The 14,380-nt window shown below is 38.9% G+C and overlaps 1 protein-coding gene across 1 annotated transcript in view; it reads left to right on the top strand.

The window, feature by feature from the left end:
- The window catches only part of Mid1 (midline 1), an 88,097-nt gene extending 75,450 nt beyond the window's left edge, over positions 1-12,647 (top strand). Inside the window, 1 exon segment of the mRNA XM_032890258.1 lies at positions 8,654-12,647. Within this exon segment, the coding sequence (XP_032746149.1) occupies positions 8,654-8,999 (346 nt within the window). The 3' untranslated portion in view covers positions 9,000-12,647.
- Positions 12,648-14,380: the final 1,733 nt, after the last annotated feature.

Below are 14,380 nucleotides of genomic sequence, written 5' to 3'. Positions count from 1 at the left end.
TTTTCATAAGTTATAATTATGCTTTAGAGCACAAAGTAGTGTATTTAATGTGATATGGCTGATGTGAATGTCAGGAGAGAAATTGTGGAAAGAGAGGAAGATGAGAGTGGTGAAACTGGCTTCAATTCTACTAAAAAGTAATTTTAATTTGAAGCTATGCAAATAATGCAAGGTGTACAAAGTGCATATAGCTTGACACCAGTCAACCCAAATCTAAGAAGTAAGCTTGCACCACGTGACCCTCCCCACTCAATAATAGTATCTGCATCAGCCTAGCAGCTAGTTTTTCATCCTTTATTATCCGCCTAATTCTCCTTGCCTAGACCATTTGCATGTTTTAACATTCGGTCAAGAGTGCAGAGAACAAGTGCTACTTCTTCCAAGGCCATGGAGTTCACTGGCTCTTGAAATGTGAGTGTGCGCCTTTATGTGTATACATATGGAGGCCAGCTGCTTTCTCAATTGCTCTCCACCTCATTATTTTTTTGTTGAGACATGGTCTCTTGCTGAATATGGACTTTAAGGATTCAGTTAGATTGGCTGGCCACCAGAGATCCTTTTGTCTCCATTTCCCCAGCGCTAGGATTACAGGAACATACCACCACATGAGCTGTTTTCTCCTCTCTTTTTAAATTTTTAATTAAAATACAGTTGCCTTATTTTCCCCTTTCTCTTCTCCTTCCTACATCTTCCTTGTCTGCCACCTTCCTCCCAAATTCATGGAGCCTCCTCTTTGTTGACTAATTTTAACCATTGTGGTTACATATACATATATACAAACATATTTATCCTACTGAGTCTGTTCAGTGTTGCTGCCTGTATGTTTCTAGAGCATTTGGCATTAGATAAACATCAGGTGGTTCAGCCATGGGGAAGATTTGTTCTTTGTCTTCCAGAACTTAGTTTTACTTTACCTTTTCATTTATTTGTGGGACCCCATCAAATTTCCCTCATGTATGCAGATTTCCCCCATGTGTGCCGTGATGTCTACTCTTACTGAAATTGTACAGGCTTGTTGAAATTTGTGAGTATAGCTTCATTTTACATAGAATCTGGATGATCAAACTTCAGGTCTCTGAACTAATTGAAACATTTCCCAAGTCTGGCCATTTAAACTTTTAGCTGCGTTAGGCTGAGATAAAAGCACAAAGGGATATATAATTCATGTGCAGAAAACGAACATTTCTAGATAATTGGTGTGCTGTATTAATTTGATATTTTGAAATCTGGTGTCTAGATGATTATAATCTCATTAATAATTATCTGTAATAAATGATACATGATCATTATGATCTCATTGCCATTAATGAATGGTGTGGAAAATTCTACCAGACCACTTTAGTTATGTAAACACAGATCAGCATTACCTTTAAAATACCCTCCAGATGTCCAAACCAACTCATGTGTGGAAAAACGAAAATCTACAATTAATTTCCGTACAATGAATCTTTACATACAACTTAATTGTGTCCATTTCAAAAATATTATGAAAAAAATAGTTTCACATTTTCTAGAACATATAATCAGGGAAGGGTGGGCCCCTTACCTGTGATCCCTTGACTTACAATAGTTAGTGTCACAGTTATTTTTCATGAAATAGATGCTTGATTTTAAATTAATATGTACAGTATGATTCATGTAATGGGGCATGCTAACATTGCTCTGAGAAACAGTTTGTATACCTTTTAATTTCTTCACGTCACACTGTGTAGCTTAATGGAACATTACATGCTGCCTGCACCTTCCAAGCCCAATGAACATATGTACATAGTTTCACAGATTAATGATAAAATAATGGTATTTTCCTTTGCTTAATGGACTGTATACTTGGTTATTTTCTTGCTCTCAAATGCTGTTAACATGGACTTGGTGTTAATGAAATGGTGTTAAGTAAGGCAGTAATGGTAGGTTTGTACCAGCATTACTTCACTAGGAGTCAAGAGAGCAGCATAAGATTTTAGATTTTTCTAATTTTAACTTTCTGTTTTTCTGAATGAACTCTGCCCTCATTGCTACAACTACTTCAAAGTATTCAATAGACATTCAAACGAGAAATAAACATTAGAGTTTTTTTTATGTAAAATTTATATGCAGCGTCGAGAAGGAAATGATAGAGTCATTGTTATTTGGGGATGCAACTTGAGGTTCTATGCTATCTAAAGCATGAAAATAGTGTCTGCTAAGCTATAAAGCACATCTTCACAGGAGATGTTTTAAATTACAAACTGTATTTCATGGGCCTAGAAAGATGGCTTCATTGGTAAAGCGCCTGACATGCAAGCATAAGGACCTGTGATAGGATCCCTAGCATTGTGTAAAAGCCACACTTTGGTTGCAATTGCCTGTAACCTTAGTACAGAAGTGAGAGAACACAGACAAGAGCATTCCCCAGAAATCACTGGTCAAAAAGTCTAACTAAATCAGAGTCTGGATTTAGTGAGAGAACCTGTCTGAAATAAGGTAGAGAGCCATAGAGAACACCAATGTCAAATTCTGGCCTCTGTTTGGGCAACGAAGTCTCTCTCTCTCTCTCTCTCTCTCTCTCTCTCTCTCTCTCTCTCTCTCTCTCTCTCTCTCTCTCTCTCACACACACACACACACACACACACACACACACACACACACACACACACACACAGAAGGGGTGGGGATAAATATTCAAAAACTTATTGATTAGACCTTGACAAATAGAAAGTCAGTCAAAGACCCACAAAGATACAGAGAAAAGTTTATGGGATCCCTGACAGGGCTGAAAATAGAGACCAAGAGTCTATCATTCCAGTATATGAAGTCATGATGGCCCCGCTGTCCACAGCCAGAGCAGGAATCCTCTGAAGGAGACTCCCTGAAACCTCGTATCCAATCTGCCATTGGGAAAATAATGTCCCTGATCCTCTTTTCAACTTCATGATCCCATATTGCAAATGTACATCCTGATCCAGACACAAATGTAAAAGGGGGCTTCTGGGTAGTATAACCCAGAATTCTGTGAGCAGGAGATTGACAAGAGGAGAAAAGAGATGTGTTGATTAATAGAGAGGCTGGCAAACTGATTTAATTGCTTATCTATTACATCTACATGAGTTGTGGCATTTTTTTGAGTTTTTTCTTTTTCTTCTTTCCTTTTTTAACCGTTTTATTGATTCATTGTGCATTTCCTATCATGTACCTCAGTCCTACTCATATCCTCCCTTCACCCTTGAAACCTCTTCCCCAAAATAAAAAAATACACAAACAAACAAAACTGAAGCATAGAAAACACCTCATCTTGGATGCTGTAATATCACAGTGTGTCCAACAGTATATTCCTGTGTCTACACATCTTCACTTGTAAATGTTCATTGCAATGAGTCATTGGGCTGGTTTGAGGTCTCTAGTTTCTCTGACACCATTAATATTGGATTCTCACTGGGACTCTCAGTCATTCCATAGTTATCCTATGTCGTATAAATCCTGTAGCTTTGGATCAGCAGGACTGGCCATTTCATGCATCCCAAATGTTCAAAGATGATAGAGATTTTGGGTTGGACCTACTCAGAGCACTGGATCTGGCCCTGTGTAACAGTTGAGCTGGTCAACACTCTGGGTCTCCCTTATCTGCACCACCAGGGCTCTAGCACTGCTCCAGATAGGACCCCATCAGCAGGAGATAGTCAATTCTTCTGCTTTTCTGACCTCAGTCCAGTTCACCTATGCCTTCACCTTTGAAATCAGGACCAGCTCAACTTTGTTGCCCAGGCGATGTGCAGGACCTACTTTCCCAGAGTTCTACAGTCTCTGGAAAAGGGGACATGGATAGCTCTCCCAACAACCAGAAGTAAAGAGGGGGCAGAGGGAGGGCACTACCCCCACACCATCTAATGACAGATGAGTGGCAGAGCCAGCTCTCCAGTGCTCTGTTTCTCAGGGCTGGTTCACTGCACCTCTCCCACCAGAGTCAGCTCTATTGTGCTGCCCAGGAAGGTGAGGAACAGGGCCAGTTCACCATCTCTCATGACTCTAGAGCCAGTGGGCATATTTTCTAACATGCTTCTTTTAAAGTGATCGCATTTTAGATCCAATATATGTGATGTTTCTTTTTAGAAATGTTATTGTTAACTAAGATCAGTGAGGTTTTTCTTTCTGCTCAGGGTAAGATACCATATGTCAATAACTGACTATACTGATTTCTGCTTTAACATATTAAGAGTTGAACTCAGGGTTATTCATTCTTGATTAATAGTGATGTGTTTGGCTTATGATAATAACTGTGAAATGTTTTAAGTATTAAAGCACATGTCTCAGTAATTTAAAAGAGATTAAGAACCTGAAGATTGTAGGAAAATTCTTCAGAATCTTTATTTTTGACTAGTAAGAAAGGATATTTAGAGCAACTAACTGCTCAATGAATTTTAAAAGGTTTTATTAATTTCTTTAGAACTTATGCAATGTATTTTTCACTTAGACAACTTTTCTCAACTCCTTTCCTTACCACATTATCAATCCTCCCATTTTTTTCCCACCTGATTTCCAATTACTTTATTTTTCTTCTTTCAAAGTTGAATTCATAAGTTTAGCTTTGAATGGCTTTTTGTTTGCTTACTTTTTGTTTTTGCTTTGTGTGTGTTGTGTGTGTGCCTCTTTCTGCCTGTCTGTCTCTGTCTCTGTATATCTGTGTATCCTTCTGTCTGTCTGTCCACCTATCTGTCTGCCCATCTGTCAGTCCTTCTGTCTGTCCATCTGTCTGTTCTGTCTCTCTGTCTCTGTCCATTTGTCCATATTGTCTTTTTGTCTCTCCATTTGTCCATCTGTCTGTCCATTTGTACTGTCCATCTGTCTCTGCCCATCTGTTTGTCCACCTGTCCATCAGTACATCTATCTGTCCCTCTTTCTGTCCTGTCTGCATGTCTATCTGTCCATCTGTCTATCTGTCCTGTCCATGTGTCTTTGTTCATGTCTCTGTACTTCTGTCTGTCTGTCCAACTGTCCATCTGTCTGTATCTATCTGTCGGTCTGTCCGTTTGTCTGTCAGCCTCTGTCCTTTTGTCTGTTTGTCCTGCCTGTCTGTCTGCTCACCCGTCCATCAACCCACTTATATGTCCATCTGTCTGTCCTGTCTATCTGCCTGTCTGTCCAGCTATTTGTCCATCTGTCTGCCCACCTGCCCATCAGTTCATCTATCTGTCCATCTGTCTGTCTGTCTTTCTACCTGTCTCTGTTCATCTGTCTGTCTGCCCATCTGTCTGTCTGTCCATCTGTCTCTGTCCATCTGTCCTGTCTGCCTGCCCACCTCTCTGTCCATCTGTCTCTGTCCATCTTTCTGTCCATTTGTCTGTCTGTCTTTCTCTCTGTCCACCTGTCCATGAGTCCATCTATCTGTCTGTCCTGTCTTTTTGTCTGTCTCTATCCATATGTCTATCCATCTGTGTGTCCATCTGTCCTGTCCATCTGTCTTTGTTCATATCTGTCTCTGTTCTGTCTGTCTCTGTCCATATGTCCATCAGTTCATCTGTCTGTCCTATCTCTGTCTCACAGTCCATTTGTCTGTCCTTCTGTCTGTCTCTGTCCATCTGTCTGTCTCTGTCCATCCATCTCTGTTTGTCTGTTTGTCCACCTGTCCATCAGTCCATGTATCTCTCTGTCCATCCTGTCTGTCCTGTCTGTCCGTCAGTTTGTCTATCTGTCTACCTGTCTGTCTACCTGTCCATCGGTCCACCTATCTGTTCATCTGTCCGTCCTATCTTTCTGTCTGCCTCTGTTCATCTGTCTGTCTGACCATCTGTCCATCTATCTGTCTCTCTGTCTCTGTCATATCTGACTGTCCATCTGTCTGTTCATTTGTCTGTCTGTTTCTCCATCTGCCTACCTGTCCATCAGTCCATCTATCTGTCCTTCTGTCTGTCCTTTCTGTCTGCCCCTGTCCATATGTCTGTCCACCTGTCTGTCCATCTGTCCTGTCCATCTGTCTTTGTTCATGTTTGTCTGTCTCTGTCCTTTCTGTCATTCCGTCTGTCCATCAGTCCATCTATCTGTCCTATCTGTCCTATCTTTCCACCTGTCCATCAGTTCATCTATCTGTTCATCTGTCTCTCTGTCCATCTGTCTGTCTGATCATGTGTTCATCTGCCTGTTTGTCCATCTTTATCAATCTGTCTGACTGTCCATCTGTCAGTCCACTTGTCTGTCTGTCTGTTTCTCCATCTGTCTACCTGTCTATCAGTTCATTTATCTGCCCATATATCTTTCCTGTCTGTCTGTCTCTGTCCATCTGTCCACCTGCTCTGTCATTCTGTCTGTCTGCTTCTGTCCATCTGTCAACCTCTGTCCATCTGTCTGTCTCTGTCATCTGTCTCTGTTTATTGGTCCCCACTTTCTATCTGTCTCTGTTCATCTCTCTGTCTGTCCACCTGCCCATCAGTCCATCTATCTGTACTTCTGTCTGCCCTGTCCTGTCTCTGTTCATCTGCCTTTTCATCTGTCTGTCCATCTAATTCTGTCTATCTCTGACTGTCTGTCTATCTGTCTGTCTCAGTCCATCCACCTGTTCATAGTCCATCTATATGTCCATTTGTCCTGTCTTTCTGTCTGTCTTTGTCTGTCTGTCCATCTGTCTGTCCAACTGTCTTGTCTATTTTCATCTGTCTGTCTCTGTCTTTCTGTCTTTGTCCATCTTTCTATCTATCTCTCTGTCTCTGTCCATCTGTCCATCGGTCCATCGGTCAATCTGTCCATCCCGTCTTCCTGTATGGCTCTGTTCAATTGTTTGTCCCCCTATGTTTCTATCCATCTATGTCTCTTCACCATGTGTCTGTTCATCCATCTTTCTGTCTGTAGGCATGTCTGTCCATTTGCCTGCCTATCTGTCTGTCTCTGTCTGTTCATCTGTTTCAGCCCTTCATCCATTTGTTTGTCTGTCTGTAAATGTCAGAAAAGGGTGTTGGATCCCCTAGAGCTAGAGTTCCATGTGGTTGTGAGCCACCTAATATAGGTGCTGGGGACCAGAATCAGAACCTCTGAAAAATAGTGTGTACTCTAAGTAAGCCATCTCTCCAACCCTCTCAAAGATATTTTTACAACTTTAAAGTACAGTAGAAAATATAATCAGAAAGACAGTTATGAATTGCACAATTTCTGGTGAGAGGGAGTGTCAATTAAACTTGTGGCACTTTGAATCATCCTATGTTTCAATTTTGATTTTTGTACTTACTGTTAGTGTGAAATTAATTAGTAACGATGAAATAATCATTACTGAGCATTACATACCAGCAGTTGTGATAGGAATTTAAGATGAAATTTTCTTTTACTCTTTAACTTGGGGATATAGAGACTATAACTGTTCAGATAAGACACTGAGATTGAATGATGATAAAGGACTTAACTTCATATGTGGAAATCATTCTCCCTGCTTGCCTTTGCCAGAGTATGTTCAAAGCCATGGACAAATGGAAAATATGATAGCAACTGCAAAATTTAGTCTGTTGAAAGGATAAGCCTATACAAAAGTCATGATGTCCAGTGTGGTAGCCATGCTCCCTATACAAAGCCATTTAAATAAACTTAATTCAAATTCAAATTCATTACAACTAGATATGGGGGCTTAAGTCCTACCACTCAGAAAGCTGAAAAGAGAAAGGTTGCAAGAGTTTGAGGCCTGTCTGGGCCACAATGTGAAACTATGTTTAAAATAAAGAGACGACAGATAGATAGATAGATAGATAGATAGATAGATAGATAGATAGATAGATAGATAGATAGATAGGGAGGTGCTTTCATACTTACACTATGTCTATACGCTGACAATCTCAAAGATAACTGAAAATGTCATAATTGAAAAATAAATATATTTCTGACATTTATCCGCCTGAATGTCATAGCTCAACTTGGCCTGCAATGAATATTCTCAGATTATTTACATTTATTAGCCTTAAGTAAGGATAACTCCTTTATCACAAATTCTTACATCTTGATTATTTTATATCTTTTATTGTCTTCAGTACGTTGTAGTGTATGGTATCAGATGTTTCCTCTTATGGTGCTCAATGTCGTATAAAAGTACAGCATCATGTATCACAAGCTCAGGAGACAATCAAAACCCAAAGGATGATTTTTGTAGATAGTACATTGCTTTAATAAGGTTTCTTTATAAAATCTTAAGCCAAGGCATTCTAAATTATGGATTGTCTGTAAATTTAAAGTTGATTTCACAGGCTCCCCAGTCACAGTTCCAAGGCCCAATAGCCATATGTGCTTCGGATAACTGTACTGAACAGAAAAAAAAAAAAAGAAAAAAACACTTCAATTATTATAGAAAGATCTAAGCTAATCAGTACTGGTCCAGAAAATTTTACTGCACAGACATTCACAAAAGACAAACAGAGCAGTAAGAGGGAAAGTCAAATTTCTCTGGTAGCATAAAACAGGAAGGTAGGCCAATACACTGGTCACCTTCCACCTCTATGTGTTTGGGAAGGACAAAGATATATATTTAGATTTAAATACTCACTTAAAGAGAGTGTGATCATGAGTAACAAATGATCACATTTTAAAAAAAATCAAAAAACTCTGTAGACCTCAGAGCAAATTTTACTTACATGCAATGTGGGTTTTTTGTTTGTTTGTTTTGTTTGTTTTTGTTTTCCTTTTTTTTTTTTTTTTTTTTTTTTCCCTGCGGGTTTGCCATTGGCCTTGCGTAAAAATCAGCCCCAAAACATGAATGGATTGGGAAGAATTCTGCTTCCTGGGCCCTTTGCCGCTGCAACAATAACTGGGTGGTGAGACATAACAGCAAGGAAATACCCATTGAACCAGCTCCCCACCCCCGGCGTGTAGGCATCCTGCTGGACTATGATAATGGCTCAATCGCTTTTTATGATGCTTTGAACTCCATCCACCTCTATACCTTCGATGTGGCGCTTGCGCAGCCTGTGTGCCCCACCTTCACTGTGTGGAACAAGGGTTTGACGATTATAACTGGTCTTCCCATCCCAGACCATTTGGACTGTACAGAACAGCTACCTTGAGCATCTGGCCCCAGAGCAGCCCCAAGGAATTACAGAGGTTGAGGCTGTTGTTTATGGGATTGAGAAACTAAGGCTTCAAGAGTGTGATGAAATATTCCCCAACTTGTCCAGAAACCAGCTCAGATAGGGCTCCACATGGAAGATTTCCCTCCTTTTCTTGTGTGTCGTATTAAGTACAGGCTTTAATAATTTCTTTACTTTTTTGTATTTAGAGGAAAATCTATAGATTATTTATAAAAGAAGCATAATCTGGATTACAGCTGTTAGGAATCACTTGGTTTTGTCCAATAAGAGGCCCATAAGTTTACCAGTCCTTTACCAGTTTCATTTCATCAGTCTATGAGCCTGTAAAAAAAATTTTTGTAGATTTGTGTGGCTTTTTTCACTTTCTTACATTCTACTCCATACTGAGGCCATGCTAGGTACTGTCACTTAGGACAACTGAATATATGGCTAAAATAAAAGTAATTTTGATCCTTGTAAGGAAGTACAGGTTCCTTTACTCTGATTTAGTCAAGATATTTTAACTGTGATATCAGAAACTTGTACTGGATCAAATAGAATGAGAAAAAATTGAGAAGGAAAGAATTAACTTTGGACCTCAAGTTTACCCAGATTGATGGGATGATTTGGAAATTCTTAAAAGTTTTGTTATATATTATCACCCACTTCTCCAGGGCTGAAGCTTTTGGGCTAATATCTTGAATGAGATTACAATTAAATGTTGTCATTTGATTTCTGCAAGTGATTTAAGAATTCATGCTGAATTGGGTTTTATCAAAAGCAGAATTCTGTTTTATGGTATAAAACTGTTTTACTTTACCTCTTACCAGTCATTTTTGGGCCTATGAAATTTTTTCACTAAATTTAATAGGTGCCCTGTTATTCCATTCCACAAATCAAATTTTCATTTCTTTCTGTAACTATAGATATTAACATGGCCTTTTACAAATAGCAATCCCACTTTCAACTGATTTTGTTTTCTGGGACATCAGCACATGCCCTTGAACACTGTCCAAATATAAGTCACCAAAAACAGTATTTATGAGTAATGATAAGACATATTAAACAAAGTACTAGTCACTAGTGTACATGCCTTTAAAGTTACAGTGTTTTAGTAAGCACATTTTGAAGATGTAGACATCCCCATATATCCTAGTATAGTTTATCATAGAGTTGTAAGAAAAAAATCTAAATTGCTGTTCCTACAGAGGAATCTGCCAATAGAACCTACTAATAAAATTTCAGATAGAATTCTTTTCATACTGACCTGATATACTGTAGTGGTCTCTAAATTAAGACTTTCTCAGGTGATCTTGGCATGGGACATTGACATGGGTTCACCTTGATAAAAGACATTTACCTGTATAAGTGGTTTCAACTGCTAAAATATTTATCTTGGCCACCACATCAGCCAGCCATTGACTGAAAAGACTGATGGACTGAGGCATTGGTTTTGGTGATTTTGTTTTTAATCAAATCAACCATTTCCCAGAAATAACTCAATACACTCCCCCTTTCAGCATCACATGGTCACAATTAATGTGCATGCCAACCTTGACTTCATGGAAGACAAAGCCAATTTCCTGTGTCTTTCTGTCCCTTCCTTGGCAGATTTTGTCCTTTTTTTTTAATGGCTAGATTTTTATATATTGACTATATTATTTATACCCAGATGAATATTTTGATAGCAACTTAAGACAATTTCACATCTTAAAAATGGACACCTCAGTGGAAAAACTTTCATTTTTCTCTAACAATTTATTAGGACTTTTTAACAGTATAAAAAAATGTGTATTTGCCTTCCCTGAATAAACCGAAAAGGTTGTCTCAGTCATTTTTATGTACATTTTGGGTAACTGGATAATAGATATTTTAATGCACTTTGTACTCTTACAGGTTCTAAACAAAAGGGTCTAAAACTCAAATTCTGAGTTTTTAAAAACTCATGGTCTCCAGGTAACAATAAATGCTACAGTTTGCCTTATGATGTTCACATAAAGCATTTATGAACAGGACAATATTTCCATGAATATGTTTTTCAGTATAAAGATGTTACTACTCAGATTTTCACTGCAAGCTTTTTGGGGTGTGTTTTGGCTATTTTTGTAAGGACAAGACAGATTATGTTATAATTTTGTTGTGCAAGTCTTACTCTTGGCTAACTTAAAAACATTGCGGATGTAGCAGTTACTATTTCCAGGTTGTCATATTTACAGGAAAATGTGTATATGGTGAAAGACCACAGTGTTTAATTGCTGTAATGATGTAGAAAAGATTTCCATGTGGATTTTTTAAGTTTAAAAATACATGATGTAAACATTTGCTGCAGTATAACTCTGCATTTTCTTTAATGGACTGGGGCCACTCAAAGGAAGCATTTATATAGAGGGGCAAAAGAGATGGCAGAGTCAATTGAATTAGTACAACAAAAATGATGAGATGCCAATGAAGGCTGTAAAGCCTTGGCACAGTGTGTATGTGAATAACTCAGTTGCCAAGTGCCCTGAGCACAAAAAGGGCCTAAGCTTTGTATCATGCTATCTTTTCCTTGTTATGAATTTTAGTGGTTTTTTGAACATGGAGGTCATCATTTTCACTTTTGCACTGGGCCTTGCATATTATGTAGCCAGTCCTTGGAACAGGACTCCAAATCATGGTACTGCTCTTCCTAATGGATAAAGAGAAACATGTTGCTTATTGAAACTTGCTTTAGATTCATACTCAAATCTGAATTTAGATAATAGATAAGATGAGAGTGGATGTAGAGTGAAGATTTTCTCTCCAGCTTTAAAAGAAAGTGACTTCAGAAAGTGACTGTGTAGATGATGGTTTCTGTGGAGTGAAAAGCAACCTGAAAATGGACAGTCTTTTATTATGGTACTGATATATGGACCTTGAACTTCTGAGGAATGAGCCAGTGCCCCCTACTCAAGATGGATTTGTAACTCAGCTCCAGGGTTGCATGTAAATGGCTGCAGAGAGACATGTGACTGCCTGTTCAGTGCATCTGGTGCTGGGAAGCTGACATCTGATCTCTCTTGGTAAAACATCAATGGCATGCAGAGACAATGACACTAGCAAGAGAAATGTTTTGAAAATAGTGCTTCTCTTCAAGTTCTTGATTTTGCTACCCAAGAAGACATTTGGCCTTATTTGGAGTCAATTTTGGTAGTTGCAAGCTGGAGACATGTTGCTCCTGGCATCTGGTTGGTGCAAGTCAGAAATGGCATTTAACATCCCACAGTGCACAGTGAAGCTTCTCATCAGAAAATGATATATAGCTCAAGATGTCAGCTGTTTCCTAGTTTAGCTACTCTTGAATGTTAGCTTTGTTTTTTAGGGATAAACAAACAAAAAGGCACAGAAGTCAATAACTTCACAGAAGTGGCACTATCATCCTTAAAATTATTTAAAAATACAGAAAACCTGATTTCTAAAGCAACCCAAGAGGGTGAGAATGCACATTATTGAAATAAGTGTTGTGATTTGATTATCTTGTTGAAATGATGTTTTTCTATGTCTCGTTGGACCAGTATACTTTCAATCCCTGGTACTTGAGTCAACTGCCAAGCCCCTCAGTCCAGAATCTATTCTTGCTTACTGTTGCTTCCTGGTTCAAAATAAAATCCTTTTGTGGCACCAGAACATGTCTTTGCCTGGTTTTGTTGCCTTTCTCCATTTTACCTTTTCACATTCATGACACGCACAGACACTTATTTGACTTTTGCTTGTTGCTCCCACTATTTTATGTTATGCAGTTCATTTTTTGACATCTGAAACTGTCATATCCGGTATCTACCCTTCTACATTCAAAACATAGTTACTTTACAAGACTGAAAATATCTTATATGGAATTTTAAAACACTAAAAGAAAACTCCTTAAGGAGTGGAATCCCATAGTAAAGATTGCTTGATATCAACTCTCGCAGGGATGATAGAGATAAGAGGAACAGTGACTGTCAACAGATAAACAGTGATCATTTTAGTGTTGTCTACAGTCATCTTTCCTGGTGGTTCATAAGTATATTTCCATGCAAATACTCATGTCAGGAACCACAGAAACTGATTTCTGCACCTTACAGATGCAAGCCCTTTGGGGCTATGTCAGTGTTAAGCAGAATGCATTGCACTGAGTCACAGTATCAAAACCATCAAACACAGGGGAAAGGCCCTTTCTATCTTACTTCAGAACTTTTGGTCAGAACCTTTGAAGGTGGTATCCAGCAATTTGAATTCCAACAAGCACTACACTGGATTTTGGTACTTACTAGTGAGAGTATAGGAGACAGTCTCTGCAGAAATCCCTGACCTCATAGCTAATATCAAAGGAGTTTTCCAGCATGAAATGTGTTTCTAAGGCTAAGTACTTTCAAGACAAAATGAGGGTGGGCAGAGGTTCCTCATCTGACTTCATGAAAATGTTCTTGTCCACGCATGTTGACTTCTGGATCCTACCCTGAAAGCTGATGTGACAAGGGTTGGAATGCAAGGCAGCAGCATGTACTTTCAAAACACTATTCTGAGGCTTGTCCAGGATTTCTAGTCAGTATTATAGCCCAAGTTGGTGACTTTCAGGTTCAGACTGTGGACTCTAGGGTTTTCTGGCACAGGGTCTCTGCCGTAACCCCTCCAGTCTGTGGTCATAGAAAATATGTCAGCGAATGGTTGTGATTGGGAGAAAATAAAACTTGGCCTGCAAGCTGGAGTTTTGCTAGCCTCTGCTGTACCGGATGCTAGACTACCCAAAGCCCGTGGGCATTCTGTACTCTCTCACTCAAGACTGGTCTCTGTCCACTTCATGTATAAGTGAGTTCTAAAATTCCTTAGCAACATTAAATTCCATCAAATAGGGAAACCACAGAACCTATGGAGAACTAGATATGGAGTACTTAAGACAGGGCCATTCAATGGATATTATAAGATTCCCTCATTTGACAGACTAGGGTGGGCATGCCAATGTTCTAATGATTAGTTTTACAACCTTCATAAAGTCAACTCAAATCAAACTTCTCACTAGTGACAGGTGTGTAAATGTATTCTCTTTGACAAGCATTTTAAGTCCATTCCACTTGAACTTTTGAAGCTTACCAGACACCACTATAATGAATTTCCTTTTAAGTTATGTTTAAGTATGTGCCAAGCAATTCTCAGGGAAGCCCGTGTCCAATTCTTTTTGTCTTAATACATGCAATATATTTAAGAAGATAGCTGCTTGTAATAGTAGGAAGACCAAAGTGGGATATATGTCACTTGTAAAATCCCTTTCCCTTGAGTATCAGCATTCTCAAAAAATACACATTTAGATAAAAATGACGTCTAGGACTTAAAGAAAATCCTCCCTTTAAGTTGTTCTAACAGCATGAGCAATCTATGGAAAG

The sequence above is a fragment of the Rattus rattus genome, chromosome X (genome assembly GCF_011064425.1).
Source record: "Rattus rattus isolate New Zealand chromosome X, Rrattus_CSIRO_v1, whole genome shotgun sequence".
In the NCBI taxonomy this organism is placed as follows: domain Eukaryota; kingdom Metazoa; phylum Chordata; class Mammalia; order Rodentia; family Muridae; genus Rattus; species Rattus rattus.
The sequence above is the reverse complement of the archived record's forward strand: the minus strand, read 5'-3'. Positions and strand labels throughout refer to the sequence as shown.